Source organism: Cydia splendana, chromosome 26 (assembly GCF_910591565.1).
Source record: "Cydia splendana chromosome 26, ilCydSple1.2, whole genome shotgun sequence".
Classification (NCBI taxonomy): Eukaryota; Metazoa; Arthropoda; class Insecta; order Lepidoptera; family Tortricidae; genus Cydia; species Cydia splendana.
In genome coordinates, this window is record NC_085985.1 from 10,934,237 (window position 1) to 10,952,334 (window position 18,098).

The following is an 18,098-nucleotide window of genomic DNA, read 5'->3' on the forward strand; positions in this document are numbered from 1 at the left end:
TCTGACCCCCCTCCCCTATCGTGATCATTCGTGATATTTTTCTTACCCCCCTCTAAACGATCACATGATTTCTGGACGCGCTCTTAAAGACGAGGCCGGCGACCCCTTTTTACGCTTTATGTATCTTTTCTCAAACATGAAATAAAATAAAATACTTTATTATTAAGTTAGGAATATAACTACCTATAGAAAGCAATCTATTTTATGTATATTTACTCATTAAAATAGTTCAAAGTCCAAATATACTTTATTCATGTAGGCCTAGCAACAAGCAAGTTATAAGTAGGTATATTACATATATATTATCTTAAGGTAATTATCAGAGCAATTTATTGATAAATTATGTTTGTGTAACGTCTCATATATAGTACTGTTATTTATTCTGTGATATAAATAAATTAAATTTGTGTAACGTCTTTTACTTATACCACACTTATACCTACATAATCAATATAATCATACATAGGTACCTATTATAAATAAAATATAAGTTTTTTTTTAAGTAGACAGTCAAGGGCGTGTTAATTTTATGAAAAAAAAAGTAAGGCCAGTTTTTTTTATGCTAATCGTGGATATAGAAACTCAACGCGTTTTGGATCCCGCTGTATGTATCAGAGTATCCATCCAGCCTCTACCTACTCCCTAAGGCCAAGCGCGCACCACGACTTTTTGTCGCGCGATAATTTAGTCGCAGAAATGTAACGTATGTGTTTATATGGCAGTGCGCGCATATGCGACAAAAAAATCGCAGCGATTTTAAAATTGTGATTTGTCACATTTTTCCGCGACTGCTCGCGACGCGATTGTCGCAAAGTGAATTGCGGCATACGGAGTTGTATGGCCCCGCGCGCACTGCGATAATAAAATCGCACCCGGACCTCAGTCGGCATATCGCTCTCCAAGCGTCAACATGTCGGAACCTGCTGCTGAAGACGCTAGATGTTGACCATTTAATTATGGAAATAGAAGGAGATCACCTTTGTGGTATAAATACTCAAAGTCATACAGCGATCACATATTAAAGACAACGTTTCATGACAAACGACTGGTACGAAATCCATGTTGAGAATGAACAAACCGCGACTTTTTCATCGCAGTGCGCGCAGTGAATTTTCTGCGATATATTACAGCGCGATTCTAAAATCGTGTCGCAAAAACTAAAATCGTGGTGCGCGCTTAGGCTAAATCGAAAGGCCTGCCACCACTGCCTGCCAGGAAGCCCACGAATTTCATTACCTGCCTGCTTAGCAGTTATGTATGCCTCACGAGCGTTTTTACAACGCGCTTGACTCTGTCCGCACTCTAAATTCGATTTAACGGCCAAGGCTTAAAGTCGAAAATCCAAAAACGCTTGATAAAAAGCGCCACCGCCTTCGTGGGAATAAATACACATGTATCCATTTGTGTCATTCAAACGCTGTTTTAATGCGCGTTGTAAAAGCGCTCGTGGGTTGAGGCCCAAGTCTGCCTCTGAGGCCGCTCGAATACAATATAATCAACCTCCGATTATAACCGATATTATCGATCAAATGGGGTGCGGACGCAAGAATACCAATTTGTGACGCTAGTAATAGCGTTTGGGGGTATTTAGGCGAAGTGCCAAATTGGCGTTTGCGTCCGCACTACTTGAATTGATCGGACAATTTAATCAGATTGGAGAAACACGCCTTACCTAATCTGTGCAAGTTTGAAGTTACGCCGCCTGTCAGTGTCATATTTGACATTTCCATGGCTTCCTAACTTAACTTCATCGTACCTATGCTGTCCCTATCCAAGGACCGTATTTAAAATACCAATATCAATCTTCATTTTGGTTAAATAAAATACTTTACTATACATATACAAGAGTTAGTTGTCAAGCGGATCCCAGGGTCCCATGAGCCGTAGCTAAATGCCGGGATGACGTGAGGAAGAAGACCAATTTTCTATTGTTGTTGTCCGAGTTTTTCTTCCATTCATGAATATTTGCCTTGTCTGCTAATTGTCACACCAGACGAAGATATTAGGTTTAATTTTGAATCATATTTGGTTGCTTTTGGTTTCGAGTATAGTTGGGTGCTACGGAATCATGTTTCATAAATCATTTATTTGCTTGAAAAGGGTACAGTTACAGATGTTCCTTATTCAGCTTTTGTGCAATAAAGTTTAAATAAAGAACGACGGTCGAATGGAAAGCAAGATGGCAGAGGTGCGCGTGAAAGAGGAGCCCGTGTCAGAGGACGAGGCGCCATGCGAGTTACAGATGAACAGTCACGGTAAGTTGTTCTGAACTGTACTTTATTCTTTATAACATTAGTTTATACTGTATCTTTCTTTTGTTTGTTAGCCTAGTTTAGTGTCCCACTGCTGGGCAAAGGCCTCCCCTCCTTTCCTCCACTCAACCCTATCGTTTGTACTTTCTCAACCCTAGCGCTGCGCATAGTCTAATAAAACATGGTCTTCCATTCCCAGAGTGACACGGGCCTACGTCACAACAACATGGCCGCTATATATAGCGCTATCGCATATTATCATATAGCGCTGTCGCATGATGACGTAGGCCCGTGTCAGTTAGGTGACCTAGAAAAGACGGGAATGGAGTACCAGGCGGAGTATATTATTATACCATGGCGCTGCGCTATCCTTAGGTATTTACATTAAAGTAAACAAAATCTACCCTCAATAATGGCTCCTTAAGCCAGTTGAGGGTAAATAAGGCCTAGTTTCCCCTTTGGGTTGGAAGGTCAGATGGCAGTCGCTTTCGTAAAAACTAGTGCCTACGTCAAATCATGGGATTAGTTGTCAAGCGGACCCCAGGCTCTCATGAGCCGGGGCGAAATGCGAGGAAGAAGCCAGTTGAGGGTAAATGAAAACATTACATGATCAAATAATGTAGGTTAAAGTCAGGTTGTTCAGTGACTTGTTGCAAGTTGTTTGTTTACTTTTATTTAAATACCTAAAGATACATACTATAGAACAGGGATCACCAATTAGTTTCTTCAGGGGTCCAGTTCTTAAAATGAGAAATTACCATCATTTCTACTTAAAGTTTATTAAATAACCGAAAAAATTAAATAGATTCTTAAAATAAAATGACCATTGTTTCCACTTAAGTTTATTAAATTAAGCGACTTAAGTTTGTATACGGACCGTGATCCGCCATTTGGTGACCCCTGCTCTAGAAGATCACAGAATCAGAGATTCTAAACCTTTAAAAATGTAAATTTTATGGGACAATCCTACACAAATGAACCTAGTTCCACAATAAGCTGAATAAGACTTGTGTTGTGGGTAAGTCAGCAGCAGAACTTGCTAAAAATGATCTTGATGTGACATTATTGTTATGAGCATAAGAGTGTGACAAGGTAATTTTGAACACCTCTCCCGCTTAGCAACTTCTGCTGCTGACTGTACTAGATGATAATAGCTGATATAGGTAATAGACTTCATTATATAAATTTTACAAAAAATGACAATGTTGAAAGTACCTTAACTTAATGTTTTGCCAAATTGTTACCTTAACTTAAACTAAATAGCTACACTAAAAATCAAGTAACAAGTAGCATTAGGTACAATATCTGCGAGACCGAGCTATGCTCGGAAAACATATACAAACTCAAAAATGTGCGTTTTCCCAGACATAAGATCTAGCTAGGCTAGATTGATTTTTCGCCCCCAAGTATTTTAAAATAATGTAAAAAAAATATTAAAATTTAATCTGTGTATTTCATAAAAAAGCAAGCATATTTACAAACTAGATTGCATATTTACAAGATAGTATCTCCCGTTGTGGATCGTCAAAATCTATACATCATTCATAAATTCACTAACAGAATACAACGGTTTATCCAACAAAAAATCTCTTTGAATATTTTGGCGTTTGAATATTTGGTCACACAGTTCATTTATTATAACGGCCGGAAGTCGTTCATAATAGGTAGGTCCAATGACACCATATAACACATTTCATCGAAATCGTTAGAGCCGTTTCCGAGATCCCCGAAATATATATGTTGGTGTTGGTGCTGAGAATGATTTTTCTCAGTAACTAAACTGAAAATCGTAATTCAAGACCAAAAAAAGTAAGACAATGTTGCCACTGCAATAATTTGTTTGTAAAATAGTAAATTCCTTTTTATAAATAAACACGCTAAGATAATTTATTTATTGGTAATTTTACTCCTGCGATTTAAAAAAGTACTTTTATTTACTTATTTTTACATAAATACAAGACGCGCTAGTAAAAAGTGGCAAAATTGTCTTACTTTTTTGGTCTGGAATTACGATTTCCAGTATAGTTTATAATAATTTAAAAGTAACATCTAATATATCGTTTGCAGTTAAGGTAGAAGTAGAGCTCGAACCACTGCATGTGAAGATCGAGCCATACTCTGAAAGAACGGGCAGTGAGCAAGCTTGGCTGAACAACCATCGGATAATAGATGAACCAGCGCGAGTGAAGACCGAGCCATCTGACAGAGCGAGCAGCGAGCGAGTGTCTCCGCTATATGCCAACCATGAAATAAAAGATGAGCTCGTGCTGGGACCTGAAGAGGTGGAACCAAAAACTAATGAACATACTGGTGAGTAACTATTTTAAATATTTATTTATTTATTAATACACAGTACAGAACATATAATTAAACATGTCCCTGCAAAACTGTATATACAGTTTGCCTGCAGGTAAGAGTCTCTACATACATATGTATTTTAAGTGAGTAATAATTTTAAATTATTATTAAATCTAAGCACTTAAGTGGCACTTGAAGGCTTAAGTTATTACAGAGTCGAGGACTACTTGACAGACAAACATGCATGGTCCAAACCAGAAACTGTAATAATGACAAGTAGCAATTAAAAGCATTGTATTATGTGTAGAGTTAAAGGTGACTCAGCTCAGGTAAGAATGCACATCAAATTGTATGAAAGCATCTCATAACAATCAGTCAGATTCATATAATATGTATTCTCATTTCTTTTATTGATTTTATTTTCTTTTCCTTTTGTAAGAATTTGATATGTTTTCTGAAAGAGCTACGTATTTGTATAAAGTTATGTACTCACTGAGTATAATTGCATGAATTCTATAGTAATTTAAATTGTATTTTTCTTAATTACTCGTAATGCATGTTAATTATAAGATGTAATAATGTTTTGAAAAGATGTGTCCCGCCGAGTTTGTTGCCGGTCCCATATTGGGATACCCTCCTCCAATTGAGGGGGGATTTAAATCTTCTCGGGGCAGAGGTGTACGGTTGGAGCCGGTAAAGGTTTATTTGACGTTCATAAGCGCATTGTAATATGCCTACTTGAATAAACTATTTTTTATCTTTTATCTTTATCTTGCACATGTGCAATTGCCACTTAAGTGTTTGCAGTAGGTACAGTTTTAAGGCGCTTTTAAACTTATTCTTATTTGGCTCATGCCGAATTCCAGGGTAGACTATTCAGGAAATACGGAATTCTTTTCCTCATCCGGATCCAGGCGGGTGAAACGTGTAATGTAAGATTCGTGGGTTCCCCGCGGAATCGGCAAAATCCAATAAGAAAAAAATCGTCGTTCGGCGCCGCTCGCATCGGCCGCAGCCTGCCGACGCGTCGACGGCTATTCCGCTTTTATTGCGCGGACATAAAGCTTTTTCCTATCGGCTTTTGCCGAATGCGCGTCGATATATCTGGGGAGACCCTGATATAGCGTCAACGGGTGGACGCGCGCCAAGAACCGACAGGCAATGGATCCGGCACGAGCGTTACATGTAATAATGCTCTAGCGTTACACGCAGAATTCGTGTTACATTACAGATTACACGATGGATTACATTATACGTTACAGCCGTCTGGACCCGGCTTAAGCTCCTGATGTTACAAACGAGAGTGGGGTACTTGTTAATTCTCAGTTTTAATTCTTTACCGAGAAATTTTTTTTAGCTCTTCCAACAGAATATGTTCCATGCTCTTTTTGTCTTAACAATAAAGTTCCGTCAAGATCATTTTGAACACCTCGCCCGGTTAGCAACTTCTGCTGCTGACTGTACATATTCTGCTACGAACTGTATTTTGTATTTAAGTACCTTTTGAATACACCAAACTATGGGTAGATCAAAGATCGCAGCGCCCTCTACCGATCAAAGATCGGTAGAGGGCGCTGCTACCGTTAACAGCCAAATTTAAACAGCTCTGCATATTTAATTTGTTTTATTATTTAATACAAAGTTTTGAGTGTAATTATAATATTATTTATTAACTATTGACATCCAACTATACATATTTACTATAAGAAGACGCAAGATATGGCCCCAACAAAGAATAAAGTAACTACGAATACGGCGGCGGTTAACAGGTTGGTGGATAATATTTCAAACTTAAATAACGAAATATTGAACATGAAAGGAGAATTATTAGCTTGCCATAACACCATCCGTGAGCAACAAAAGCTACTTACTTGCCAAAACGAGAGCATCCAGAAGATTCTCAGGGTTATAACCGGCACTAATAACACAGCACTACTCCATATTTTCAACCTTAGCGAGGACACCACCCTAGACGACGTCATTCGACATGTCCAGACCCAAATCAACATACCAACGCCAGTATGCGAACAGCTGGTCGTCACCCGCGGAAAGTACGCTTCTTTTCGCCTTGATGTACCAGCTAATAAACAAAAGGTCGCCAGGGACCCTAAAAATTGGCCATCTGGAGTTTCAGTGCGTTTATTTAACACAGTCCAGCCAAAAAACGTATCAACAAGACACGAGATAACAAAGACAATTTAGTATCTTCTAAGTTTGTTATTATACACCAAAATGTACGATCGGTATGCGGTAAAACTTCATTACTAGATTTATTAACAAATAACGAGAAACCACAAGTATTAGGACTTAGCGAGATTTGGTGTCGAAAAAATGAAATTGAACGAGTGAGGTTAAGTGGGTACGCGCTGGCTAGTTATTACTGTCGCACAAATATCGCACATGGCGGTACTTCGCTGTACGTAAAGGAAGGCACAGAATATCGACAGCGTAATGACCTACTTACTTTTGCCGTGCAATATCATTTTGAATTCGCGGCTATAGAAATTATTCATTGTAACTTGATTATTATTGTAATGTATAGAACCGGTAATGGTAATTTTGACATTTATATTGAGAATTTGGAATTACTATTAAGGAAGCTAACTGACGAAAACAAAAGGTTTCTCATTATTGGCGACCATAACGTGGATTTTTTATTAGACTCTAGTTTAAAACGACGCACTAATGATGTATAAGGGCCTATGGATGTCGTAACACTGTAACGTTTCCCACTCGGGAGACTGCGGATTGTGCGACGTCCATTGACTGCGGTTTAAGCAACATTGCGCCCGACACGCTCTCAGTGACACCGTTGGTTACTGCGATAAGCGACCATACCGCTCAAAAGTTTGAGTTGACTACTGAACATAACAAAAAGTCAAATGAGGTGATTGAGCGCCGGTTATTTAGTGCAAATTCATTCCATTCATTTTATACTGACATTGATAATTATGATTTTAATTTTATTTACAATATTGACCTTGACATTGACTATAAATTTGCTAAATTATTTGAAATTCTGGCATACTATATGAATATTCACTTTCCATTCAAGAAGATTAGGCATAAAAAACATAACACTGTACCGTGGTTAAGTGATGATTTAGCGGAGTTAGTTCGCAAGCACAATGACCTTCACGAAATAAGACGCCAGTATCCCAACAACCCCATATTAACTGACTGTATTGAGCACTACTCTTCTATAATTAAGATCACTGCGTTACAGGCTCGTCGAGCTCACACTGAGAGTAGGTTGGCTTCTAGTAGCAATAAAGCCAAAGAAATATGGAAGGTTGTCAATGAGGAGGTAGGCACAAAAGTAAGATCGAACCACATATGTCTCCGCGATCCTAACACCAATATTGAAGTGAAGAGTAGTGAGTTGCCAGACACGTTTAACACACACTTTTTAGGGATAGGGTGCAAACACGCAATAGGAAATGATATGGAGCAATCAACACGCTATCTTGAGAGGCACTTAGAAACTACCAATGTACCATCTTACACTCTGCCGGTCGTCACACGTGATCTATTGACCAGGACGTTACATTCAATGTTAAAAAAAGGTGACACTGTCGATGCGTTTGACATTTCGCCAAAAATTATTTTGTGTCTGTGGCCTGTTATTGGCGACATACTTGTCATTCTCATAAATACTATTTTTGAAACTGGTACGTATCCTAGCGTGCTAAAAAACACAAGAGTGTGTCCAGTTTTCAAGGGTAAGGGAGACAGGTGTGACGTCAATAACTATAGGCCTATTACAATAGTACCCACCATTTCAAAAATGGTAGAATCTGTCCTATCGTCTCACCTTATGACTCATATAGAATCGAATAACCTGCTCACCGAAAACCAATTCGCTTACCGACAAAAAATGTCGACAACCACCGCGACATACAGGATATTCGATTCTATCATGACAGGGTTAGACGATAAGGATAAGATTGCCGCTATACTGTGCGACTTGTCAAAGGCATTTGACGTCATAAATCACGAGTTATTGCTTAAAAAATTTAAAATGTACGGAATCAAAGGCAGTGCCCATGAACTGTTTACCTCATTCTTGTCAGACCGCAAACAAGTCGTGAAATTACTCACTGATGGCAAGTCAATCCAGTCTGATGCAGGAGATATAAATATTGGTATTCCCCAAGGTTCATCCCTTGGAAATACCTTATTTTTGTTATTTGTCAACGACCTGCCATCGAATATTGGAGCTGGCTTGTCTGTATTGTTTGCGGATGACACAACTGTGTTAGTTGGTGCAAGCTCTTATGACCAACTGGCTTTAAAAATTCATGATGCTTGCAACCAATTGGAGGCATGGTTCTCAGCAAATGGGCTATTGCTTAATTATACTAAATCAAATATTATGTTGTTTTCTGGTCGAAAGGTTCAACTGCCACCGTGCATGGCTAACTTTCCGATGCCCATGTGCGAAAAGAGTAAGTTCTTAGGGTTTATGATTGACAACACTCTAAATTGGAAGTGCCATGTAGACAACCTTTGTGATCGATTGGGTGGTGCGTCGTTTGCGTTGAGAAAACTGAAACCACTTATCTCAGCAGAAGCCTTAAAGCAGGTGTACTTTGCGCATTTCCTCTATCATGGCATACGGCTCACTGCTTTGGGGCAATTCAACAGATGCCAAAAGAGTTCTGATAATGCAGAAACGCGCAATACGTACACTTGCCGGTGTGAAAGACAGGCACCCTTGTAAAGAGCTTTTTGGTTCTCAACGTATAATGACGCACTACTCACAGTACCTGTTCGATGTACTGATATATGTAAGACAGAATATATCCCAATTTGCACGCATTAACTTTCCGGGCAAACTGCTTCGAGCTGCAGGGCGTCTGAGAAGAGTTCCCCGTCGCATGGCACTTTCAAGAAAGAACCCACGAGTAATCGGCCCTACTTACTACGAGCACCTACCTGCCGCTCTGAGAAATGAGCCGTGTGACGAAACATTTAAGCGCAAATTGAGAAACCTTTTGTTGGATAACCCTCTGTACTCTGTAAATGAGTACATGGAATTGAATTTGTAACAACATATTGTTAAGAGAGAAAACACCATACATCATTAAATAAAGGATTTAATACATAAAACTCGGAAAACAGGCGTAGCTTCAAGTAAATCACACTCCGACGCGGTAATGGCGGGCGAACCTCTCCTGACAGTCCCGGTCGCGCCAGTCCTAGTGTCACCACTGACACCTACGGTAGGGCTGCGTTCGAGCAAACCACATAATCGGTTATCAGTTCGGCCTCCTGATGAAAAACCTTCGCCCACGAAGGTCAGCAAGTAGCACCACAGCACTTTCGTCTTCGCGCACCTCCGGAGTCGGTTAAAGGGAATCGTGACGTAGCCTACTGGTACTCAGCGACTCCGTTGACCGCGGTGACTGTGCTACACATATCAAACAAAACACAAGCCAATTTGCATCTGTTACAGTGCCAAGTCATATTCTGACGTTGAGACCCCTTTAGGCCACATCAGAGGTTTCTATTTCTTAAAGTAAATAAATTCGATCATCAACTCTCAAACAATGAGTAGTCGTCGGCTCATATTATATCTAACCGTGTACTACCTCTTATTATTTTAATTTAGGAGGATTAAAGAATGATCATGTAGTCAAGAGTGACCCTTTAAAGCAAATGTCATATAGACACATATCAGTTCTTAAATGAAACATGATGTAGACAATACTCAGCCTCTCTAAGCAAGTATCAACTCCTGAAGGAAAGCATCAGGTAGACAAATATAAATTCTTAAGGCAAACATCTTGTAGACATCTGTCAGCTCATAAAGCAAACATCTTGTAGGCAACTGTCAGCTCTTGAATCAAATATAGACTTTTAAAGAAAAACATCATGTAGACACACATTAGCTCTTAAAGCAAACATCATGTAGAGTCTACATTGTAGACAACTGTCAGCTCTTAAAGCAACCATCTTGTAGGCAACTGTCAGCTCTTAAACCAAATCTCAACCTCTAAAGGAAAACATTATGTAGACAAATAAAATATTCACTCTTAAAGTAAATATTTTGTAGGCAACTCTCAGCTCTTAAAGCAAATATCAACTTCTAAATAAAAACTGTATACTGTCAACCTTTTTTTTTTTTAAATCTTGTAGACAGTTATAAGCTCTTAAAGCAACCATCCTATAATAATTGTCAGCTTTTAAAGCTAACACCAAATATTAACTCCTGAATTAAAATAATGTAAACAAATATTAGCTCTTAAAGCAAACATCATGTAGAGTCTACATTGTAGACAACTGTCAGCTCTTAAAACAAACGTCTTGTAATACAGTTACTGGAGGAAACCATCACGCAGATGTCGTATATAAACTGTCAGCTCTTAGCACACACACCTCAACTGGACTTTTATTATTTATTTGTTCAGCCCTTTGAGTAATTTTAAATCATAGGCTCTCTATAAGCAACTTTAATTTATGGGCTCTTTAAGCTAATTGTATTATAGAGCTCTTTAACAGATTTGTAACATGACCTTCTTTAAGAAAATGTATAACATGGGCTCTTTAAGCAAATTTGTAATATGGGCCCTCAAGCACACTTGTCATGTGGACTTTTTAAACAGATTTTGTGTTTTTTTTCTTTTTTTTTTTTTAAGTTTATCTGTAATATGGGATCTTTAAGCAGATTTGTAACATGGTCTCTTTAAGCATTTTCGTAACATGGGCTCTTTAAGAATTTTTGTAACATAGGTTCTTTAAGAATTTTTGTAACATAGGCTCTTTAAGCATTCGTATCATGGGCTGGCTAAGCTGATACGTCTCACAGGCTCGCTAAGCATTCGTATCATGGCTCGCTAAGCTGACACGTCTCACAGGCTCGCTAAGCATTCGTACCATGGGCTCGTTAAGCTGATACGTCTCACAGGCTCGCTAAGCATTCGTATCATGGGCTCGTTAAGCTGATACGTCTCACAGGCTCGCTAAGCATTTGTATCATGGGCTCGTTAAGCTGATACATCTCACAGGCTCGCTAAGCATTCGTATCATGGGCTCGTTAAGCGGATACGTCTCACAGGCTCGCTAAGCATTCGTATCATGGGCTCGTTAAGCTGATACGTCTCACAGGCTCGCTAAGCATTCGTATCATGGGCTCGTTAAGCTGATACGTCTCACAGGCTCGCTAAGCATTCGTATCATGGCTCGCTAAGCTGACACGTCTCACAGGCTCGCTAAGCATTCGTATCATGGGCTCGTTAAGCTGATACGTCTCACAGGCTCGCTAAGCATTCGTATCATGGCTCGCCAAGCTGATACGTCTCATAGGCTTGCTAAGCCTCCCTTTTTTTTGTGTATTTATATATTTGTATTTTTTTTTTGTTAAATAGTTTTTTTTTTTTTGTTATATAGGTTTGTATCGGTGTACATTTGTATCGGTGGCTCTTTGAGCATATAGATTAGTCTCGCTATCACACAGGCTGCCTCAGTCTCGCACCGCCGCTCAGGTGTGCAGACTCGCACCATCGGTCGGCGCGCAGACTCGCACCGTCGCTCAGGCAGGCAGACCCGCACCGTCATGCAGGCGCAGACTCGCACCACGGCTCAGGAAGTACATTCTGCAACCATAACTCAGGGCAATAACTGTGTCATAACAAATCATATTTGGATTCAACTTTTGAAATTATAGTTCAACTATCCTTGGCTCACTCAATATTTTCTAATAATTTATCAACATATTATTTGATCAGGATAGATTTAATGTCTCCCATGGAAGACCTATGCCCAGCAGTGGAACATTGCACAGGCGGGTAATAAAATAATGATCTTGGCTTCAATTACACCAAGATACACACACAAGACATGTCGCATACTCTATCAAGATTCTTTATGAAGTATTGACACTATCCCTCACATAAAAAGGGTTTTGTTAGAATAAGTAATGTGAATAAAACATGTGTAAGTACAATTTATTAGCTTAAGGTGTAGGTATTCCAATACTGTATGAGCTTTAGTAAGCCATTTACCACCTTCACCTTCATGACAATACCCCAATAATTTATTCTATTTTATCTTTTATAACACATATTATGTAATGCCATTATATAATTACCATTATTCTATGACCTTGTCAATTTTTTTAATAAAATGGGATATAGTATTATTATGATTTGCTTGCATGAAACAGCCAAATACTTCAACTTGGTGAAACAAAGAACTTGTGTTGAGAATACTTAACTTCTCTCATAGTGGTACATGCAGCATCCAACTTGGCAACTTTTAACATACTACCTGCAGTCATCTCCCACCACAGATTTCTTTCACTGCCAAGAATTTCTTGCACCATCCAGCCTGGTGAGGACTCCCCTCAAGCAGCTGCAGTAGCCATTTGTGAAGACATTTGAACATTCTAACAACACACAACATGCAATGCATTTAACAAACAACAAAAATATGTGATCTGTTTTCTGTCACATCTTATTCCACATTATTATTTGTCAATTAGATACAAGATTATTGCACTTTACTAAGTTTTGACTAAATTTTCATGACTGACCAAGACTTAACTGGTAGGTCTCTTAAAATGACAAAATTTTCAATCATCAACATAATATGTATATGAATAGTAAATAATTTAAATTAACTCTTTTAGAAGTATCATCACCATATCAATTGTTCCTATTTTATACTTATTTATTCACTGAACTGACTGCATGTTAAAGTACAGTCAACATTACCTTATTAACGGCACATGTCACTTTATCCTTTCCATTTGGACATCACAGGCCTTTAGTGGCTATGCTGACCTGTTCTATTTTATTTGAAACATATTAACACACACTAATTATTTAGTGTAGGTGCATGACAATTTGAATATGTTAGGAACATGCCTCAATCGCCGCTTTGAGTATAATTTGGTGTAAGTCAATTATATATCTGACCACTCACTTGTTATTATTTTTATTATTTTAACCATGCTATAACTACAAATTATATGTGAATGTCTCTCACATAACACAACAATTTAATTTGGCCTTACCTTGTTCAATTTTGTGTCGCTGATCATATTTCTTATACCGCCAAAACCTTTCACACAGGACAGTATTACTTACTCATTTGTGTGCAATCATTCTGCAAGCGCAAAGCTTCTGTGAGTATGCAGACATAAAGCTTGTTCTGGTAAACAATACCTCCTGCATAAAACACATTTATTCTGTGAAAATATAAATGAAGCAACAACTTTATATGAAATGACAATTATTACCATATTTCCCCATCATGTGATCATGCTGCACTCACACTCACACACACAACATTCTCAAAGGGATCATTTTAACATAGCTTTATAATACTATGTCATTCAATGACCCAAGAAAGCAACTTGGTCGATCTCGCATAAATAGGCATAGTAATAATAACACACAACATAAGTACTCTCAAACTATAGTACTTTTCATCTTAGCATGTTTTTTTTTTTTATATTAGTAACATAAAGCATTACTCAATGTTAAATAACCAATCTTTTATGTCGGTAATATGTAAAATACTTAATCCATTTATTTTTATTGCTAATGCTAATATTATCCATCATCAATCATAGACTAAGTGTTTAAACATAAACTTAACCATACACCATAAGCCAAACCACTATGACTGATAAATTTCATAAGCAATTTAATAACACCTTGATAGAACGTTCTGCGCTGAACATTCACCGACATTGTTCAACATGTACACGAACATTGTCTCCGTTATATGATTTTTATAAAATTGGGGTCCAGAATAAATATTACAGTGTGACTATAATGTCATTGCAGTAGTCTAGCTGGCATTCATAATCATAATGGTAATTTTGAGTATTGCCTTTCTTTGCATATTTTAAGACTAAATAATTATGACGAATGTTGTCTACATGATTATATGCCATTATAGCTGATATTTTAGGCTGTAAATTGTTTGCATATGTGCAATACTATTCTACACTAAGTGGATAAGACAACCTTTCACAGATTTTCCTTGATTGCATAATGATATTTAAGATTGGACACTATGGCACATAGTTCTTGGATTACTTACCCATAGATCATTTTTATAACTTACGTGGCTTGAACATCGTTCCAACAATTGAAACGATACGATATAGCTTACCAAATGTCGTATTCCAACTAACTCCTCGTATTGGACAAGAGTGGTTATGACGCCATGAACTACGGTGATGTACACCGTCATCAATGATTTTCTTTATCAAATATGCCTTAATAAGGCTTTATCAAAGATTTGTTTATATTATTCAATGATGAATGGTGCGAATATAATAGTAAAATCACTTGAACCGGCGTTCATTTGGTTAGCAACAATAAGCGGATGAACTACTGGCTTTTTGCCTTTCAGAATATATTGTGGACGTAAATTACGTATCGCGCTTCTGAACTGTTAAGAGAGAAAACACCATACATCATTAAATAAAGGATTTAATACATAAAACTCGGAAAACAGGCGTAGCTTCAAGTAAATCACACTCCGACGCGGTAATGGCGGGCGAACCTCTCCTGACAGTCCCGGTCGCGCCAGTCCTAGTGTCACCACTGACACCTACGGTAGGGCTGCGTTCGAGCAAACCACATAATCGGTTATCAATATGTAATTTTATTTATTATTAAATTGTAGATTTGTATTTTAAACATGACATTTTGTTCTTTTGTGATATTTTTATGTTTAAATTCGACATTTTAATGACAGTTACAAATTATTTATGTTGACATCGACTTTAATGTTAACTTGGTTTATATTCAATTGTTTGACATGTTTTTCTTTGTACATGACGATCCTTATTGGGAGACATAATTTTATTAATCTTAATATTTTTTATTTTTAAATATATAATGTAATTTTTGACGATCATGATGAGAAGATAAACATAATTTTGACGAATGTAGCAAATTTATAGTGTAATTTTCATCTTGAAATAAAGAAATCTAATCTAATCTAATCTAGTTTTTATGTTGCTGGATTCGTCAATCTATGCGTCATAAGTTAAAACGGCCGTTTTTGTTTTGAGTTCATAGATCGACGAATACAGCAACATAGAAACTAGTTTGATGTATTCAAAAGGTACTTAAATACAAAATACAGTACGTAGCGGCCCCCTTTTTTAAATATCTTTCGTTAAATTTAAATAATCACGATTAAACAGTGGCGCTAGTGTGCACGTTGATGGGCTCTTAAGTGTAAACTTTGCTTGTGTTTTCAGAATCGAATTCAATAACAGTGAAAAAGGAGAATAAGGAAGAGGAAAAACACAAGGAACTCAAGCAAGCAGAACCTAGTTCTTCTGTTATCCAAAAGCCACACTCGTGCAAAATATGCAAAAAGCAATTCAAGAAAAAATATTATTTAAACAAACATAGTATAGTACATACAAATGAAAAGAGCTTTTCATGCGATGTTTGCAACAAACGGTTTTCCCGATCGAATACTTTAAGCACTCATAAAAAAATCCACAGTGAGGACAAACCGTATTCGTGCGACGAATGCAAAAAAAAATTCAAGCTAAAGCATTATCTAAACAAACATAAAATCATTCATACTGGTGGAAAAAAGTTTAAATGCGACGTATGTAACAAAGTATTTTCGCGTTCGCTTAATTTAACTACTCATATGCGAAGCCACACAGGTGAAATGACATTCACATGCGATACATGCAATAAGCAGTTCATGAAAAAAGATAAATTAGAAAATCATATAAGAAACGCTTGCAAAAACGCGAGTGAAAAACGCTTCTCATGCGAAATATGTAACAAGCACTTTACGCGTTCGACGACTTTAACTATTCATAAAAGGATCCACAATGGCGAAAAACCCTACACATGCAACGTATGTAATAAGCAATTTGTGCATTTCAGTGCCTACTTATGTCATAAACGTTTACACACTGGTGAGAAGCCTTTCCCATGCGAAGTATGCAAAAAACCGTTTAGATATTTGGGTGATTTGGTTAAACATCGTCGAATACATTCAAATGAAAAGCCTTTTGCGTGCGAAGTATGCAAGAAAGAGTTTAAACGTTCGTCTACTTTGACCAATCATAAGCGTATTCATACGGGGGAGAAACCGTACGAGTGTGAAATATGTCAAAAGCGGTTTGTTCAGTTGGGGCAGTTGAGCGCTCACAAACGCGTTCACAGCGATGAGAAACCACATTCATGCCAAGTATGTAACAGACAGTTTGGACAGTTGATCCAATTGAAAAGACATAGACTAACATATAACCACGTGGAGAATGAATAACAATATTTTCAACTTTATTGTAACTTTAAAGTAAGATAGTGTAAGAGATCGCTATTTTGCCTCCTGAGACACCCGGTACAATTTTATGTACACTGGCGCTCAAAAGCGCATGAACATGTTTCAACCGTAATATTAAGGCATGACGGTCGATATCTGTCCATGCACTTTTGAACGCCACTGTACATATTTCACAATCTATTCTGAACTTTCATTTATTTAACAAAAGGTTCCAAATTCAACAACAAAACTACTGCGCCTTGGTCTCAGGAGGATAGGCCGTGTGTTGTTCACCTCTGTCTGTCATTATGGTATGTATTTATTTTGCGGTTGTGCAATAAAGAGATTTTGTATTGTATAAGGTAATATGTGTTTGTGGAGTGGTGTTTGCGGGGGAGGGGACGTCAATTGTATTGCTATTTCTACATGAATAGTACGTAACGTACAAATAGCCATGTCAGTCCATACAAAAGTTTGCACAATTGTGCAAGTTTTTCGGCAGAGGGGTAAGCTCTTAATGGCGACTCCGGTAATTAAATGCTCTAAGTCTAAGAGGTAAAGAGAAAGAGGGAGGTAAATAAAACAAGTAATATTTATACATAGTCACCGTTAGTATTAGGTTATTGCCATGCCCTAACAGGGTATCATGTACCGACTTTATAATGTTTTAAGTTTTAATACCATCCTATGTAAAAACATGCATTACATGGATGCAATAAAGACATGTGAATATATATGAAACCAGTGTATTATTTTGACATTATATAATTTTACGTATATATATATACGTGACGTGACGTCAAAGTGACATTCCAACTATGGAAGGTAGAGTACACTCCATAATTCCAACAATACGATTCATAGAGAATCTAGACGTAACGTTTGTTACTGCGATTATAGATGAAGATCTTATTACAAATTATATTTTTCAGTGGTTATTTGGTGGATTTCAATACTTTGTGAGTTTCTTTAAGTATACAACAACATTTTAAGTGATAATTATTGTGTAATTCCAGAGAAAAGCGTGATAATGTCTTCGAAAAGTGTTTGTTTACATGATAGTACAAGTAAGGATGAATACATTTGTACTACTAAACTCTTAGAGGAATTAGTAACTGGAGACGTCATGACTGTCATTTTCTGTACGAAACAGTTCTGTCTGCCGCTTTTTGCGGGGGAGGGGACTTCAAATGTATTGCTATTTCTACATGATTTGTATGTAACGTACAAATAGCCATGTCAGTCCATACAAAAGTTTGCACAATTGTGCAAGTTTTTCGGCAG

The 18,098-nt window shown here is 37.5% G+C and overlaps 1 protein-coding gene across 1 annotated transcript; it reads left to right on the forward strand.

The window, feature by feature from the left end:
- Window positions 1-1,817: 1,817 nt before the first annotated feature.
- LOC134803131 (zinc finger protein 28-like) lies at window positions 1,818-17,427 on the forward strand. The gene is made up of 3 exons (XM_063775839.1): window positions 1,818-2,255; window positions 4,320-4,562; window positions 15,781-17,427. The coding sequence occupies exons 1-3, from the start codon at window positions 2,168-2,170 to the stop codon at window positions 16,815-16,817; spliced, it is 1,368 nt and encodes a 455-aa protein (XP_063631909.1). The 5' UTR covers window positions 1,818-2,167; the 3' UTR covers window positions 16,818-17,427.
- Window positions 17,428-18,098: the final 671 nt, after the last annotated feature.